General features: G+C 39.6%; 1 protein-coding gene across 1 annotated transcript in view; it reads right to left on the bottom strand.

Annotated features, from left to right (window-relative positions):
- The window catches only part of adcy2a (adenylate cyclase 2a), a 54,528-nt gene that overhangs the window by 32,306 nt on the left and 2,459 nt on the right, over positions 1–19,763 (bottom strand). The window contains exons 2-3 of the mRNA XM_084027937.1: positions 18,079–18,276; positions 216–377 (exon numbers count right to left, since the gene is read on the bottom strand). Of these exons, the coding sequence (XP_083884063.1) occupies positions 216–377; positions 18,079–18,276 (360 nt within the window). The remainder of the gene's footprint in view (positions 1–215; positions 378–18,078; positions 18,277–19,763) is intronic.

Raw genomic sequence — 19,763 nt, 5'->3', positions numbered from 1 at the left:
ACTTACCAACTCCAGGAAGTTATTGGTCCCGGTCAGGAAATAGTACAGAAACCCCTGTGGTGATACCCAATTATACACCAGTCAAGTCAGTGAATAACAATGATTTATGTATAAATAAATGGCATAGAGCTCAAGCAGGTGTATGCATATTTTCCCTTTTCTCTTGTATACTGCGTCCCCTACTATTAACCCACACTCAGATTTGATCACCTTACCTGCCACACTACTGGTTCCATGTGATCAGCTGTGTTGGACAGGCAGACACTCAACACAATGGTGTGAGAGGCAGAGGTCAAGATACAGGCGAGGATGGCGTCCCGCATAGAGAACGGCAGCATGGTGTAAACCACAAACACAATGAACAGGAAGAATGACACCTGTGGAGAAAGAGACACACTTATGACACAACCGTAGAGGAAAGCGGAAAAGAAGGAATGAGAAAGGAAGTGAGAAAAATTGATGCACAAGAAAGGGAAAAACAGGCGGAAATTAAATATCAAGTGTCAACAGTCCTGTGGGGAAAGAGCATGACCAGAGACTGATCGTTACTAACAAAGTTAGGTTTGTTTATGTACAGCCACATCAGCAGCATTATTATATAAAAATCAGGCCGATTTGGAAAGGCATTAAATATCAAGGTGAAGATTAAATTGCAAAAGAGAAAAAGAGGAAGGAACTTAACATTTGTGCCTTACCTAGGCTCCCTTGATTGCAAGAAGGTGAAAAGGGGATAATCGGCTTGAACACTACAAACCCGACACCTCTTATGTGGCATGAGGAGTGCTTCCCGTTTTACCCAAGCTACACATACACGCAAACACAAGTTAACACACTTCTTAAATACGCCTTCCGCTGCAGGGTCCCACATGAATAGAAAGAGGATAGTGTTCTCACAGGCTACAGCCAGGTGCCGGTTAAACATTCTTGGTTTATTTAAAAGGCCAGTTAGAAAGTGAGGCTGGGGTACGGGCGCTGGAAGATAAAGAGGAAAGGAAAGCAAGAGAGGGAGAGCAACCAAACAACAGTACATCCTCTGTTTAATCTTGAGTGACTAACACAGTTCTACTCTGCTACTTTCTTAATGGCTTACTATGGTAGTGAATATAAATACCAAAGGTGGCACATACAAATAAAACATTGTTTTTTTAGGCAACAGATGATCCTTTCAAAATTGCCTATGTATGTGTCTTGTTTGAGTTAAGATTGTGTATTTTGCAGACCTCCTACCACTTCATCGCACATACAAACACCAATTGGCCAAGTGATGATCATCAATGAAGATTTCAAATTTTTATCAAATGATTCAACATTTGGGGACATGTTAAACAAAGTGCATTACAGTACATCCAAGACATTCTAAAGTTCGTATAGCGCTGTGCAGTTGACATTTTCAAATCACCCGCAACAGATTGAATACAATGCAGTATTAGTGCAAAACACAGTAGATTGTATAATAATAAATATCTCTTTTCCAGCTTTGACGTTCAATTAACAATTCATTTAAAAAAAAGGATCACATGGAAATGCTTTCCTGCATGGATAATTGCCTCCTCCCAAACAAAATACCAACTGGCAAAATGTTATGACCCTGCACTGTCTCCCGGGGTACGAAAAGTTATTCTAGAGATGGGGGTTGAAGACATTGTGGACCGGGCCTCAGTCAGACATTTCCGGTTCACTCCATGCATCGACAGGATTTTCAATAACGTGATAAATACAGTGTGGCGTGTTGTAGTGCACAACATATGCCGCCAGAGGGCGTCTCTATAGTGGAACAGACGTTTGAACTCAGAGAAGATGATAACTCACTGGTTGCCATCTTTTGTTGAATTAAATAGGTTATAATTTATAGTAGGGGTGTCATTTTTGGTCAATTTGGGTTTTAGAGAAAAATGCAAATTAATGTGACATACAGAGGCACCTTTTTCCCCTTTTACTTGTGTGCTCTACTGACTCAATTAGCTTTGCTGCTGCATTTCAAAGGGTTGTATCCATCCTGGTTTAAAGTCATGTGTTGTAAATCTCTCCATTTTTTAAAATTTCTGTTGGCTTTGCTGAAGCTTATAGCTGATCAGCTTAAGGCTGCAGGTGCAACTAGCAATCAGCTGACATGCATTCTAACTAGATTTGGTCTCTCCAAAGGCTGATCAGAAGACCCAATCAGAAGACCCAATCAGATGACGCATTGTTGTTCCGACATTTAGGTGGCGTTCAAGTTCATTTTCAGCATCAGGAACAACAATTTTCAGATTATTCTGGCACCATGTTAATGTTGCACAAAACCTATGTAATTTTACACTGCATATTTTAGCCTAGCAGATGGTGTACTTTTCTATAGCTCTTTTAGTCAAACTAAAAGCAGCCACTGCATTTTCAACAGAACACCACGGTAAAATTTCAGCCTGCATGCATGTTTCTGCAGCCTAACATTACTGAAACAGAGCAGCTCATATTGTGAGCGAGAGAAACCAGTTAGAGGAATGAGGAGGATGTTTAAATGCAGATCACTGACCGCAGTGAGAACTCAGTGAGGAGAAAAGAGAGGAGAGAATAGTGTGACAATAAATGTCAGCAAAGTGCAGTTAAGACTTTTACACTGAGAAGAAATGAGACAAGTGCACTTATGTATGATGGACAATGTTTTCCATACGTCTAATGTTTTATGTAAACATGTTATATTATCTGCTGGAAAACTCACCAGTGTTTTTGTTGCTGCTGTTTACGGTCTTTTTGGTGCGTGTCTGACAGTGAGTAAGTCAGCAGTACAGTTGTGAATATAGTGTACAGTATGCATAAAGCTTAAAGCAGAATTAAACAACATTGATCATTAATACAGTATTAAACAATCATCTACTATGTAAAGATATAGTGGAGTGATACCAAACAGAATGAAGTTGTTTTGTGCGTTGTTATCCAAGCTTCTCCTTGCTTTGCTGACACGACAAGGTTCATGATCCATTCCGTACGTTTCTTAAGCAGCTACTCTTTTAATATGTCTGTTTAAGTGCTGAACTGTCAATTCAAAAATAAATATCTGAAGGCTATTCTACAGGAATGATGCAGTCTTTCTTATGGTCCCTCATCAGCTATAAAAAAAAAAGCTTATTCTCACAGGCGTGCATCAGATTGTTGAAAAAAACCATTCCACTCGAGCCTCTTCCAAACACCACAGAATTCAACTGGACTGAATGTTTTAGGAAAGGATAGCCATGTTTTAAAAAAAATATGTCAAACGAGCAAGGTATTAATTGGCTTACTTTGGTAATGAAAGCCTCTCATGTCCAGTCTTCTCAATTAAACCATTTCTATTACTCAAACAAGTGTAATTTAATCTTTAATTTAAAACAAGTCTTATCAGGCCCAGGATGTTCCACAGGATGAGCCAGTGGAGTGTAAATTGAGGGTTTGACAGGAAGAGTGACTGGTCTAACGCCGCAATATTATTCTCATTCAGGTAAGTAGAAATCTATGTATGATATAATATTGCATTTTTAAATTGTGATTTGTTTTGATGCTTGTCTTAAACTTAAAAAGTGTGTCTATTCATTTATAGGGTGACCCTATTCTTAGAACAAGTGGACATTTGACATCTTGGGTGGAGGACAGATTGACAGGTTTCAATGCTAGTCATCATTCAGCGACGAAATGCATGAAGCTATTCACGAGATTGATGCATTTAACGTTAAAATGTACACAACTTTACTTCTAAATGCTTGATGTATCCAAATTAAGTGAGAATTTTAATTCATTAATCATGTTATTCATATTGACCAAAATAGATGTGATTAAGATTTTTGACATAATCGAGCATCCCTGTGAGACAGTAAAGACACCCATGGTTGCAGTATTCCTGATTCATCAAAATAATACGTTTTTAGAAAGTAGGGTTGGGCAATAAAAACCACCTACAATGTTTTTCACAGTAAAATCGTCCATGAAAATGTCAACTTTGTTGCTTTCCGTTTATTGCAAACAAAAAACAGTTTTGTCTTACTTATGGCTCTTCAATGCAGTAAAACTAGTCCAATAGTAGATTGGTAGCGGTCAACAGAAAATAAGGGTTCGCTTCTCTTGCCCCCATCTGTTACAAACAATAATTGATAAACATGTCAATATAATTAATTATTAGTAATAGAAGACATACACACCTCATGCACACACATGCCCATAATTACCAAGAGTGACCTAGTGACAGGCACAACTCAAAATGCATCCCTTGCTGCTACATTCCAGCCACGACAACTATTATAACAAACACGTACAACTGCTAAAAAGTAAAAGTCCAATTGCTTCATCCTTAACTCAAAAGTCTTCAACCTTCTTCTTGCTGCATAAGCCTAGTAGAGAGGGGTCATCACTACCACTCACACTGGTGAATTTTCTGAAGATGTGTGGATAAAAATCATTGAGAAATTACAGTTTTAAAAGTATCCACATCTGTGTTTTTGCTCCAGAGCTGATGGGGTAAAATAACATTACAGTCAATGAGAAATATCAAAAAGCTCAATCAAAGTCTATATTAAAATGAATTCAATTAAATATTAAAGTTGAGGGTATGCAGAAGCATTAGCATTTCAAAGTGGATCAAGTCTAAGAGGATTTTCCTTCATTCATTCCTCCATTGAGTGCATTGTTAAATAACATGGAATATTAATATTTAAAAAAATAGAAAAGGTAGAAACAAGAAAAAGGTCATAGCACCAAAATATTTACGGAAGAAATTTCTTGAATATTTAAATCCAGTCCTTCAAATGATTACAGGATGGGATAGTGCTCAGTCAGCTCAGTTTCTTCTATTGTTGCTCTGAGAACATCTGAATTCGTAAGCAATTTCCCTTCTGACAGCATCAGGAATTGTGGCCCAGATATCCATCTTTCACCTTTGAGGAATGTTGGAGTGGAATCATCAAGATGTGCAGGGTTGCACAAAGTGCTCACATATCTCCACTGAGCTGCGTGAGATAATTTAAGCATCTCTGAAACCATGTTAGCCATAAAAGCTTGTGTGCATTTTATTCTTGATGTATTTTAACTCTGAGGGGCTGTCAGGGAAAAAGACAGAAGTAAGCAGTGGCATTTTCTCCACAATCTTCTGGCAAGCTGCTACCACTGCTGCCGTGAGCTCCAGTTGAGGAACAGAATGATCCACCCTGGCCTTTGTCCTTATAAAAGACACTGCACATCTGTGCTTTGGTATTGTGCAACAGCAAAGAGGTAACCGTTCCATACCAAGCCTTGCTTTTACACTGCAAAAAGGCTCAGTTATCCAAAACACACTTCAGAAGAGCGAAATTCACAGAACTTGGTAATGAAGTTGCTCCAAAGAGTGTCCTGTACTCATATGCTGAGACATGTCTCCATTGGGTTAGAATGTTCAGTGGGCACATGCACCTGTTCGAACATGGCATCAATGTTTGCCATCCAAACAAGTTCCTTCTTGAACTTGGTTATGATAACAATAGCTGGTGAGATCAGTTCCTTGCAGCATAATCAGCCTCCAGTGATGTTCCCTGGAATTATACAGCACAGTCAAACAACTTTGGATGGTATGAACCATGGCCTGGAATATTCCATTCTTTGTCACGATTGTGTGCCTGGATTTTTAGTAGGCACCTTTTCTGTATAGCCACAGAAGATTATGCACATGGGGTATCTCCCTGAAACCTCCTTTTGAGACAATGTGCACGTTGCTCTGCTATTTTGCAGTTATCATGCATGCTCACCCCCTTCTTTGGAGGAAAAGTGATGCTATAGTGATCATCCACCAACTTAATGCAGTTCTTGACTATTTACATGAACTGATGATGTCCCTTGATGGATCCAGCTGTTCATCCTGGGTGCAATCAGGGAAATCCATTTGAAACTGGTGTAAGTCATCTAATCTCACAACTGAAATGCAATTAGCTGTGACTTCATGTTGTTCACAGTCTGCTCCACCAGGTCCAAGAATGCCATTTACAGCCCATCCGAGCATAGTCTGGATTGCATATGACCCTTCATCCACGCTTGCAATCACATTTATCGCTTCCAGTTCTCTAGGGATGTTCAATCCAATCAAAAGCTCAACTTCGGAATAAATTTCAGGGAGGTACTTCGTCGAAAAAATGGCCATTCATACAGATCCTGCTGTCATGGTGTGTTGCTCCTGCTGACTGACAGATTCCTCTGTGTTAAAGCATTGGGCAATTCACAGTAAAGGTTAATAGCCAGGTCAACTATCAGACAATGCAACTTCAGAACTTTGTGTTGACCAAAAGTAAGAATCGTAGTTGCTCTTACTGAGATAAGAATGCTATTCATCAGCCCCACTATCCAGAATGACACTGAACTCCGTTGGTCAAGAAAGGCCTACACTTCCACAGTTGTATGTCCCTTTTTGGACTCAACCTTCAGTAGAGCGATGGACCGTTTGCAATCAAAGCATCTGTAACACCACTGGTTTGTACTTCAACCAGAACAGTGTCCTTTGTGGTGTCTGTAATAGTAACTGCTTGATCCTTCTCTGCTCATTTTCCCCTCAGGTCCAAATACTTGATATGACAATCACCTCCTGCACATAAACAAAACAGATTCCATTCTTTCAGGAAGGCAATCGTATTATTACATGCTCTCATTTCCATTAAAGAGCCTAACTTCAGTGTCCACCCGTGCAGAACAGGCAAGCCTTTTTATCTAATGAGGGTCGTTCCTGTCATTGTACTTTCATGACCTTTCCATCGACAAAAGTGACTTTAGTTGCAAAACTAAATTTTATTTCATGTGTAGCGATGAGACTTCTATTTGCTACCATCTTTGCTTTACAATGGTTTTAGAGAATCTCATATGTCACCAAATACAGCTGCAATCTTCAGTTGACACTGAATGAAGTCTACAATGTCAGGAAAGTAGCTCTACGATGATGCTTTTCTTGAATGTCCAAGCCACTTTCCTCCATTTTTCTTAGTTTGTACAGCAATGTTGGCAGACAGATTAAGCTTTTCTCTGACTTCATTACTGGCCACAAGAGGGCTTTGTCTGATTTAGTCGATGCAATCTTTTGCTAATTTCACAAATGTTCTTCTAAAAAAGCATTTGCCTTGTTGTATCTTGTGTCTGCAGCCATTTGGTGCTCCTGGCGAGCTCTCCTGGTTGGCCCCTGGTGTATTGCTCCAGGAAGTACAAACAATCTTTTGCGCCATCCATCTTTTTTCCGATGCTTTTTTCAAAATATTTACCTTGCCGTTATAAAGGTATTCTGTTCTGAGCCATCCTAAGCTCTATTGGTCTCTGCTTAGTATTTATGATTCAACATTCAGGGCATATTTCCTTTGGTTTAGCGTTTGTCAAATGAGACTCTGAAACACTTTTGTCTCTGTGGCCTCCATTTTGTTAAAATAGGATTCCATGCCATTGGACTTATTGGATACAGTGTTTTGCACACTAGATATTTTAGCTCACATCTTAGCCACAGATGCTTCTTTTTTTGTTGTTGTTGTTTAAATTGCCCCTTCCTTTTTGTTATTTAATTTCCCTCTTGATTCAGACCATGATTAACCTTGAGCTATATTGACACAGCAGCTTTGTAAGCTTCTGCTTTAATATGGGCAGAGGTGGTGGAGATACTTCAAGTCTTAGATTTTGAAACATGTCTTCTGCTGCTGATATTTGAGATGGTCATTTGGCTTGATTTCATAATGTCATTACAGGTAAGTCATCCTACTACTACTAAAACATTTTATTATGAAGATGCGTCTCATTCAATTCCAGAATTTGAAGGTTTTCAAAATGTTTCTTTTAAGGCAGTCTCTCAAAATCTCTCTCATGAGTCCATGTTGTAGGACTTGTCTTATGTTTTCTGAGAGACATTGTTTTAAATCTTCAATTAACCCATGGTTATATTTATTGATGCGTGTGAACCAAACATTTTGTTTCCGTTTCCTGCGTTTGTTGCATAAAAAAAAAAATCCAACCGAGATTGCACTTGTAGGGCATTATCATTTTTCATGAACTATCATTGACATGATGACATTTTATTTTGTTGGCATTGGATTTGCTTTCTTTCTGAAGCCTGTCAATGTTATATGCCAATGCCAATATCCATCACAATCCCCGTCCGGATCAATAATCCACATTCCACTTGGGCAATTTATCATCACAAACGAGCTATCCACTCCAAATCCACATGTTGATTCACATTTTGATCAACAGAAAAAGCAGCAAATAGATGCCACAACATACAGCCATAACCACACTGTGTCAACCACGAACAAAGTAAATTAATAAACTAACTTACATATACTGGGGATTGCCGTATGCTTTCCCAGAATTGCTCCAGCAATTTTTCCCAAAGTCTGCAAAATAACTGAGTCCATCTTTTCATGGGACATTATCCAATGAAGCTTCCGTAGATGAACACATCTGTGACTCCATGGCCATATTTTCTGTTGATAATATTGTAGCAACTATAAACAAACAACATTTAGCTGCTGAGAGAGAGGGCTAATGTCTGACACTCAATCCAAACAAAGAGCACAAGTCCGTAACTGCATTCCTTTTCGTTTATTGGAAACAGACAAAATCGGTTTACCTTACATGATGCTCTCCGATACAGCAAAATTATGAACAAAAACTGATGAACAGCAGGTACGCAAGTGATTATAATTACCTGACAGACCCTGGTGACGCACAGACATACGCACCCATATTTACCAACAGTGACCGAGCGACACACACAATACATAACACATTCCTTGCTCTTACACCTGCAAACTGATTTGGTTCACGATAAGAATTCGTTAAATGTGGTCCCATAACATTTGGACATTTTAAGATACTATTGAATTATCTTATCCCCATTCAAATGATCAAAGGGCTAACTGGAAGTTAGCCGGCTCAGCCAGCACATTGTCATGTGGACTGTGCAGATAGTCCATTTGTTTATACATTTTAGTTCAGTTCCAGCAGAAGTATGTGATGATGCACATGGTCAAAAGTAGTGTGCTGCAATGAGATGGCCAACAGGAAGTGTATTTACTGTATATACGTATTATACGCAGACCCTCAACCACCTAACCTGATAAATAAATAATTGTACATTATTAACCTATTATAGCTATATTATCTAGTGACGCGTTTGCAGTATGCCAAGCGTACTTCAGTGGCGGAAGTTTTCTTCAGAGAGCTCCTTGTTTTGATTTAGTCAAATCCCTACAGAGCACTAAAAACACAATAAATTATCTTAAATCTGAAAATAAATAGATGCAAGTGCAGAATCAGAACATATTTAGCATACACCAACAAAAAAAAATTACCAGTCTGAGGGTATATGACTCAAACTGAAAGGTAAACAATTCAGTGAATGTGAACCCACAAGCACATTTCGATTTGTATACTCGAGATGATTAGAAACGTTTTATTTATTCACAATGTCAGAAGAGGGCTAAGAAAGTATTAACTTACTCCAAATACAAGAGAGAGCTGTTAATTGCTGACAAATGTCATCTAGCACAGCAACATAATTTGCTTAGAGTCCATAAAGCCTTCTTCCAAATTAATGCTCGGAAATCCAATGCGGCTACTCAATCATGCAACTATACCGAGGATAATGGAGAGACTGCAGGAGGAGAAACACCTGCTGAGTTCCCCAACATAATTGATACTTGATGCAGTAATAAAACAGTGAGGAGCTTCCTTCAGTATGGTTAAGGCAAGCACATAAGACCCTCTCCCTGACAATTAAGTGGACAAGGCTTTTTTGTGGTCCATTGTGGTTCAGTCAACTCGGTTTTTGCCCCATAAATCAATTCCTTGATAATGACAGAGGAGGGTCCATAAAACAAATTATAGAGATGGAGTGTCAGATTACATCATGCTTTTAGTCTACAGTCTGTGGCAGAGATTAGTTTACAGCTAGATTTACAATATGGGGGGGGGGGGAGATGCTCCTTTCTTTACTAGCTATACTAAATCCAAGCAAAAATAAAGATTGGCTTCATAGAGGATACACAGAATTAAATGCAGTACTCTAGATTCAGCCCAGTTCCAAACTCAATCTGGGCATGTTGACCTTGACACCCTCTCTCTCATTGGCATGACATGAAATGTGTTGCCAAAGCACAATTACATACAATGCATTCAAACAAAATAAAATAATGATAATATCACAGAATAATATAGATCATGAAATAAACATAAATAATATATAAGCAGAATATGTTGTGTACAGTAGTGTGCGTAGGGTTGGGTGTGTTTAGGTTCACAGGCTGCTATAAATTTAGCTGCTATCATCTCACAATCATGTTTTTCTCTTTGTTTAATTGCAGCCCCCCCCCCCCCCCCCCCCCCCCAAGGCTGTATTCTCACAAAGGAGTAAGGACATGCGTTTGTACCTGTGTGTGACAGACGAGGAGGGATTGAGAGACACGGAGAGAAGGAAAGGAGGAGACGAGGCAGGTTCCAGACATCTCTCAGGGGGGATAGACGCTGGACCACACAGATAAGCCCAACTCCCCACCGTCAGCAAACACAGAGGGCTTTGTGTGTGTGGGGGGGGGGGGGGATAAGCATCCAATTGGTTTGAAAATAGAAAGTGTACTGTATATAAACTAGTGGTGGGAATCGTCAGTCACCTCACAAGTCGATTATGATTCTGAGGGTCACAATTAGATTATTAAAACTATTGCATCGCGATGCATCTCTATTTTGGATTTAAATATAGGGTTCATTTTTACCCATTAATACAAACAACCAGGTGAATTAAAACCCTTTCATTTCTAAAATTCTGTAACAAGTAGATTACACAATGAAATGCCCCGTTAAAAAGAAAAAGTAATCGGTTATCAACATCAAATCTTTAATTGTGGCTCTGGTACACAGCTCCTCTGGAGCACACGCTACTGTAGCTTCAATTCGTCACTAACATAATGAGCAGTCACAGTTACGTATACATGAATCGCAGGTCATTACCACTCGACTCGCATTTCTCAGTGAGTCCGTTACTTTAGCTTTGATATCACTGTAAAGCGTTGGTATGGCCGTGTCTGGGAAAAATGTAATGTTACCATCTTATGTTCTCTACTTGCCGTTTTATCTGAGGATGTCAACACTCATTAAGGTTATTTTGACAACTGATTCATGCCACTGGTGTGTTGCATTTCAAAGAAGGGAAGCAGTTTATTTTTTACTTTGCGTGCTATTGGGGACTATGTTAGATGGCATTCATTGACGGTGGCGGTCAGAAGTACCTTGCATGGACAACTGCCCATGTAGATAATAATACCAGAAATAGCCCAAGCTAATTAAAAGATGAAAAAAGCCATCCATGCTATCAATGGAATAAGAATTTCAGATATGTAAAATAGAGAAACTGGCCATGTCACAGAATGCTAATCATCATCTCAACTGATTGAGAGGTACAAATGCAATTCCTTTAGCTGACTGGAGTTGGTCTATAGAAAAAGGTGCATAGTACTGGATGGGGATGTCAGTTTATGGTTACTTTGCTCATATTAGGGGAACATTTAGATCATAAATCGACATAGACAGGCATGCATAACTGTTGGTGGATCAGTATTTAATGGTTAAACATGTACATCTCTATTACTGGATAGAGTCTAGTTGAATCAGTTATTGTTCGATCTTTTTACTTGCACATAGGAAGAAAGTCACATTGGGCCCTAGTTTCGTAGACCAGGCGCAGTCAGCTTTCAGCGCAGCTGCGCCGCGCCGACGGGGTGTGTCCGCCTGGACTTTGCAAGTTTCGTGCACCGCGCAGGCTAGCGCAGGCTCGCGCAGGCACTCCTCCCGTCTCGCCCACCGGCGCAAGTGGGAAAGAGGGAGGAGAAGAAGGCGTGAGTGGGAGACGAGGAGGAGACGAGGCGTGGACTGGGATTAATACAACCGATTCAGATCTTCACCAATCAAATGAGCTCCTCTCCTCTCCTTTAATGCGTTAGGGGAGGTTCAGTGCAAGTTCCGTCACTTGACAACCCGATGACAGAAGCAGCGCCGCCGCTCCCACCACGCACATCACGCGCTGTGCGCGCGTATCATAATAATAACAATGCCCATATTATAAAAAACAGGAGAGAGAGAGGGGGAGATGTTTTGGTCCGAGAGGCTGAGTTTCCGTTACGCGTGCCATCCGCCTTTGATCTGACGTCAGATGTGACGGGACAATCTATATAGATATAAATTCACGTGTTGATTCAATAGTTGCATTAAATAGTGTTTGTTGTCATTATTTATTGCATTTAAATGTGCCTGGAACTGTGGAAACCTGCCTGTGAGGTCTCGGTGACGTGTGCGCACTGCGCGCCGGTCCGCCAAACTTCCGATCCGCCAGCTGTGATTCGCATCGAATGAATGGACTTTATTTACGCCTTGCGCCTTGCGCCGAAAGTAGACCAGGTCGGAGCTGGCGAGCTTTCAGCGCAGTCTCGGCGAGGCTTTTTGCCACGAAACTTCCGCTACGCCAAGCTGAATCTGTGACGCCTCCCCCTGCTGCGCCGCCACACCCATCTTGGCGCAGGCGATCCACCAAACTGCCAAACTGGGGTCGAAACTTGCACTGCGCCGGCTGCGCCACCCTGCGCCGCCCTGCGCTGGTCTACGAAACTAGGGCCCATTGTCTTAAAAGGCTCAATAATCAGTGGTGGAAGAGAGTATCTTATCTTATCTACCAAAGAAAAAATGTGATCTACTGTAGGAGACGCAATACGATCACATCCAGCATAGCAAACCTCTATCACGAATGAAAGATGATGATTCTTTATGTCTTGCAGGCACCCTACATGGCCACCACTACTGCCAGTTTGGGAGGAATAGTATATTTGAAGACCCTGTGATGGCTATCTAGACAAAGATGTCAGAGGACTAGTGCAATGGCCGTTGGGAATGGCTAAATTGGTCCAATCCAGGTGTTGCTGTTTGCAGCATTGTCAGGAGGTATGCACATTCCTTGACCCCCAGGAAGTGTTGCTAGGCAGCATGGTTCCAATGTTCAATTCCAATTTTTAACAGTAATACGGTCAGGAATTTTACCATGTTTTTTTACCATTATATACCCATTGCAAACCATGCCGCTCCTCTTTTGTGTAGCAATTCAAACTCCAGCCGAGAGGGTTGTATAAAACTGCGTGGTGTGACAGATTATGATAACGCTTCCTCCATTTTAAACTTCCCAGTGTACAATTAGTCAGTGGCAAAAAAAATGCTTTTTAAACCTGTGATTGCGGATCTATTTGGCCACTTGAGGCCAGCAGAAACAAGTTGTGATCGGGTACAAAAATGTTAACTACAAATTAGGGCTGGACGATTATGGAAAAAGTAATCACGATTATTTTGATTGATACTGAAGTCACGATTTACACAATTATTCATTGATTTAAAAAAAAGTATTCATTGAGCCACCAAAGCTCAACTTTAAATATAATTTTTTGAAAAACAACCAAAAGTAAATTAGTAACAAAGAAAATAGTAAAATAATAATATATTAAATAATATATATAATAATAAATTAAATAATATATATAAATAATATCAATTAAAAAAACGATAAAATTAAATACCCAGTTTACATGCACTCAGACTGTTCTCCCTGTAGTTTGCTTCCTACAAACTGAGGTTTTGGCAGGAACACCAGTCTTTTCACTTTAGGCTTCTTCTGGCTTCAGTGATGAACGAATAATAGCAATGTAAAAACAATAAATACAAATAAATAATACTCGGCAGTGGAGACATCTTTTTCAACTTCAGCGCGACATTTATGATACAAAGCAGGCGAAAGCTTGTCCAAAGTCTTGAAGCCTGGGTTGCTAACTGTACTGATGGGGCACATGTCCTCAGCTAGCATTAATGTCACAGCCTCCGTTATCTCTCGCTGTCGCCGGGAGCCAGTGGGATACGGAGCGGCATTGTAAAAAGTGTCCTCAATGGAGGACTGGGTTGTGGTGGTTGAAGATCAGGATACTGTCACATTGTTCAATATTCTGCCATTTAAGTTACTTATGAAAATAACATGAATGATGTTGAAAGGACATGATGTACTTGCTGGTATCTCAGCAACTCATCTACATACCCTTTAGTCGTCACTTATTTCTTTTCTTTTTTGTTCATGTTAAAAGTGTAATTTTAAAATTGTGACTATTGGCAGTAACATCTTCAACCACTGCCTAGCAAAAGCAACATCATATGAATGACATGGAACAAAAGCCATAATTCTTAATGAGCTTAGGGCTATACATGACAGGTGAGACAGTGGGAGAGCATGAGGCCCTCCCTCTAATCACAGTTTCATTCCTCTACATCTCATGGCTACCTCCTCGCTGCAGCACAGAGAGCATTTAATTAACTCCGACTTTTACTTCGCCTCCCTCCGTTTCTTTTCTTGAGCAGACATCCACTTAGCAGCTGCTCAGTAACACCAGGGTGACCACCTATTCAAAACAGACTTGGTTATTAATATAATTGGCTAATAAGGAAATGCTCAGCGTGCTCCAAGTCCAGGATTACAAGTGGAAGGACTTAAACAGCAATGAGGGCAATGTCTTCAAAATTGTATTCTCGGGTGAGGTCCTAAACGGTTTGTGGATTTAATTATGTTGGATCTCCACATGACAAAACCTACTCAATAAGCAAAAATAAATATATTGATCTTAAGATTGGGGTCCATGCAAATCAAGCATTTAATTAAGACTTGTTTTTTAATCGTTTTCATTATCAATTCATCTTCAATCAATCAATGAATTAATTCATTGTTTGGTCTACTAAATATCAGCATTGTTACTCAAGGCAATGTCTTGTTTTGTCTGACCAAAAGCCAAAAATATGTATTCAATGCAACTCCCTTGTCCAATCATTTACTATTCCCTACATATGGACAAATAATAATTTACTATGTACAACAGTTATTAGTTTGTTTTTTATATAAATCATTGTTTTGCAGCACCACCGATGGGTGTAGAGTTACTTTACACATCTATAAAAAAAAGTGGAAAGTGACAGAGAACTGTTTTTATATCGCGATTTTGCAGCTCAGCCATTTCACAAACCGTAGGAAAGTAAAACTACAAATGAATCAATTAAATCGAAAAAATCGCCTAGCCCTAAAGTGGCATTGATTTCTTGAAAGCACCATCGCATACAGCAGTGGTTTATACGGACAAACTGGAAAGGATTTAAATGGAGAAAGAAGACAACCATGAAGAAGTCGTTTTTTGGAGTGAGGCCACACATGTACGAGCCGTTAGTGCAGGAGGGAAACAGGCTCATCCTCATGATGAAGCTCATGCATCCCAATGGGAGGCTTGTTTCTAAATTAAAAGCCTTTAATTGGACAGAAATGAACATAGGCCCATTTTGTGTTGTTTTCCAGGTAATTACAACCCTAAACTACCATTAAGGTAATTAATTGTTGGGCTAGATACTGATGCAAAATGACGACTGGCAGACGTAATAAAACTACAAAACAAAAATACAAAACATCTGTTTTTATTTCAAGGAAATTTGAATGTAGTGAATTCTTTTAATATCAATAATAATCAATCGGTAGCTTTAATAAGATAAAAATATTTTTAATGTTTTTTACTGGACAAGCTGTAGCCAGACCTCATACTACAACTGCAGTTTTTATTAACATATCTTATAATCTCTAGAGCAGGGATGCCAGGGTTACGGCCCGCGGGCCGGACCCGGCCCGACTGTACGTCACATCCGGCCCGCGGGTGATAAGGGGAGAATTTTTTTTATTATTATTATTTTATCCATTTAAAAAAAATATATATATATATAAATATATATATATATATATATATATATATATATATATATATATATATACCGTAAATCCTCTAATACTGGCCTGTATTCTATTACCGGCCAGTCACATTGTCGACAGGCAGCGTTATTTCCACCCTTCCCATTCATTGTCAGGTTCACGTCGCGAAGATTTTGGCTGAGTTCTATATTAAAGGATTTACGGTATGCCCTGCAATGCATTCGACTCACGGCGAGTGTGGAGAGACGGTGCGCTGCTGCCTCCCGCAAAGCACTCGGAAATCTTTTAAACTGAATGTTGTCGATCTAAAATAAAGACAGATTCAGCAACTGCATAGCTTATTTCTCGCTTAAAATGTTTTCAGAAACACGTTTCGGTGAACTATTGTCGTAAAATAAGAGAAAGTTTTCAAACGAGCCGCCATGTTGGTCGGTTTGAAATCCGGGAGCAGACAGGACAGCTGTGAAAGCGATCGTCCAATCAGGTGCAGCCATGTAGTGTGCACGTGATTGTATGAAGAAGAGCGCCTGTCAATCATCTTCCTTTGTAATGTATGTAATTTAGGGCTCATTGTGGGGCTATTTTGGTGCCAATGCAATTTCTTTTAGATGTGTAGGCCTTCATGAATAATTTCAAATAGCTACCTATCCATGTGTAGAGTCAATGTTTGGCCTTTTCAGTCCGAAAGTGTAATCCGGCCCCCTGAGGTCTCACTTGAAAAAAGTCTGGCCCCCTGTCCAATTTCACCCTGGCATCCCTGCTCTAGAGCTTCTTAAGATGAAGAAAATCTACTTTTCTTATCCACACTCATCGTGGCGAAAAATACAAAATTAAAAAAATTACCCCCTTGCAGTTTTATGCTGCGAACCATTCATATTGCAGTTAACATCCATGTCCAAATTGTGAAATTGTCATAATTAGCATAAGAATTCATGAGTAATGGCCAAAACGTGTTTGGTGAGGACTTCTGTGACAAATTTGAAGAAATTCCCTCTAGGCATTCCTGAGCCATCATGTTCACAAGAATGGACCGGACATATGGACAACCTGAAAATATATTGCCTCCAGTCCTGGCTGTCACCGGCAAGGAGGTATAAAAGTAAAACATGATGAAATGTCAGGAAGCACTCAAGCATGTGTCTGATCAGTCAAAAATTGAAGACACCCCGTTTTCGAATATAGGTCAAAAATCCCAAGAGGTGAAATAAAAGCCTAAAAAGATAATATATTCTTCTGTGCCACAGTGCGTGGAGCTTCCCTCACTCACCCTCTCAGAACAAACCAGAAAAGACAAAGATATCTAATGGAGGCAGTTAAAATACATTTTGGCCTTTTTTTTTACCAACCATTACCTGAACGAAGCTAAATATTTATTTCCCTATTTTATGAGCACTTGTTTTATTTCGGCTGCAGTTTTCTAATTTGTTGCACTCGCTACCAGTATTAGCTGCTCTGTTTCAATAAATTTAGCATGAAAAAACCTACATGTAGCCTGAAATTCAACCGTGGTTTTCTATCAGGAGATGCAGTAAAACCAAGTAAGAGTACAAGGCCGCTCACCACTAGGCACATTTATAGTGTAAAATGCCATAGGCTTAAGCAAGTGGTGATAAGCTTGTCTCCCCCAGTATTGTAGCGATAGGGATGGCCCGTATTTCCCAATATGCCTGCCTAAAGTCTAATGCTGGACTGAGTAGTTTATTAAGTTCCAAAATGCAAATGTTTTTAATGTGTCAGTGGTTTATGTTGGTAATTGTAATTTTTGCGTTAGTTATCATTTGAAACATTAGTGGGCCGGCAGTTCCATCTCTCGACTCGACTTGAATTTTGCGGCGATGATAGGAGCACCGGCCATCTGTGTTGTATGACATTGTGCCAAGTTGGTTATAGTAAGGAGTGCACTCTGCTGGGCAAGTTATGTAAGGACATCATTTGCAAATTATTCTAGCAGCACTTTCTATTTTAGTTTCTTTAAAAATGTGTCTTTTATATTTGCGCATATCGGCCATGCAGTATGTTATCTGTGATCGATCAGGCTCTAGTTTTACAGCAGTTCCAAGAATAAAACAAAAAACAGGGAAAGACTGTGACTCAGAGCAAAAGCAATCAATAGATTTCTTCATTTCTAATTACTGGTATGTATTAAGGGTGTGATGTCGCTTGAGGAGTAAAGGGCATGGTTGACGACCTGCTAAATGTTAAGCTCACCATTGCATCCAATGAAAGAGTTTAGTCACACTTCAGATTTTTGGTCCAAACATTCGAGCCATGCACACGTTCCACTAAAACAAATAAATTCACTACGAATTACATCGGTGTCTTACCTGATCCCACGGACAGATGATCCCTCCAGAAAACATGAAAAGGTAACCCATGGCAACCAAGCATGCCCAGATAACCAGGGAGAAAACACGCAGAAGCTTCTTGAAGATGGACTCAATGCAGACAAGTACAAAAACAGCCAGGAAGATAGCCAGCGCCGTGGGCACAGTGATAACAAAGGCCACATGGTCCTCAATGTTCTGAAAAGGACAACATAAAAAAATTAAGCACATAATAGTGAGACAGTAAGACACATGGATAGACGATTTAAGAGACGGGAAGAAAGATGCTTTTTTCCCCAGAGAAAGGACGAAACTCAGGTTGCCTGAGAGAGATTCAAAGGCACTCCTCTGGCCAAGTCTATCCACTTTAGTGTCCTGATATAAATATAAACAACCAGGGTAGGTGTGACTCACCCGGAGAATCCGTAAGTACAGAATAAAACTGCTTCTCCTCTGATTTATCTGTTTTTATTTAAGCACAACAAGGTGTCACTACTAAGTAGTCTTCTTTGACACAAGTAATCTGAGAAAGGAGTCAGTGTCAAGATGAAACAAATGACCCTTGTATACTTCAGTATGAAGCTAAATCTGAGCCAAACGTTTTGATCGAAGATAAGACCCCAAATATGAAAAATGCATATAAAACTGAAAAATGAGGATAGATAACTTTGTCAAAAGAATTACATTAAAGAGTCTAAATTATATTTAATCTGAAAACCTTTTACTTTTTCACTTATTTTAAGTTTGAATACATTATTGTATTTATCAACATCTGAACTTTCAGTTTCAATTATTCAATCATTACTTTCAAAACGATCAGAACTATTGGCCCTGATTTAGCTCCGTACTTGCATAACTTTAACTTTCTGTTTGGCAGAATCAGATCGGTAAGAAGAATCGTTAATGGGCTTGGTAAGGATACGATCTTATCAATTCCCATCACTAAAACTGGAACAACATTTATAATGAGAGAACATCCTATTGAGTGATGAAAAATGCTAAACCCCTAAGTCCTATCCAGTAGTAAAGTTGAAGCCACATCCATAATGGATTTGCTGCTGCCTTTCTGAAACACACTTAGATCTTAAAGTTCTAATAAAAATTTCAGGAGTTTCGTCAAGGTAGATGTAGGAGGATAGCACAGTGAAATGAGTTGTTTGTGCCGCCTGCCTTTGCCAGGTTTCATCCCATCATTGCTTTTCCAGTAGTGTGACAGAAGAGGAAAATGGGTCAGGATATGGAGGCAGATGTGTCACATCCTCACAGGCACACATGGCTGTGTAGGTAAGGAAATCTATGACACACACTGAATACGCTGATCGCTTCCACTCACACTTCAAATCAAATTCAACCCCAAATTGGCTTATGTGTCATACTGCCACTGCTTAGTGACACTCTATCCCCATCCATTAAGACAGCTTTGTGTCTCCTATTTATTTTCTTCATGTACATTACATTGCATAATCCAAATTGATAAATGGATTTTAAACTAGAGTTGTAAATATTAACATTCATGTTATATAAAATGGAATAATATGTTGTTTCTGATTCATTGCAGTCACTAATCACTAAAATGAATTCTCTCTCTAATGACCTAACCATCAAAAATGTTTAATGCCAGTCCATCTCACAGTGCATTTGTCCTCCTCCTCTCCATCTCTCTCCCTTTCTTTAGCCCCCTACCC

Source organism: Eutrigla gurnardus (assembly GCF_963514095.1).
Source record: "Eutrigla gurnardus genome assembly, chromosome: 14".
Lineage (NCBI taxonomy): Eukaryota > Metazoa > Chordata > Actinopteri > Perciformes > Triglidae > Eutrigla > Eutrigla gurnardus.
The sequence above is the reverse complement of the archived record's forward strand: the minus strand, read 5'-3'. Positions and strand labels throughout refer to the sequence as shown.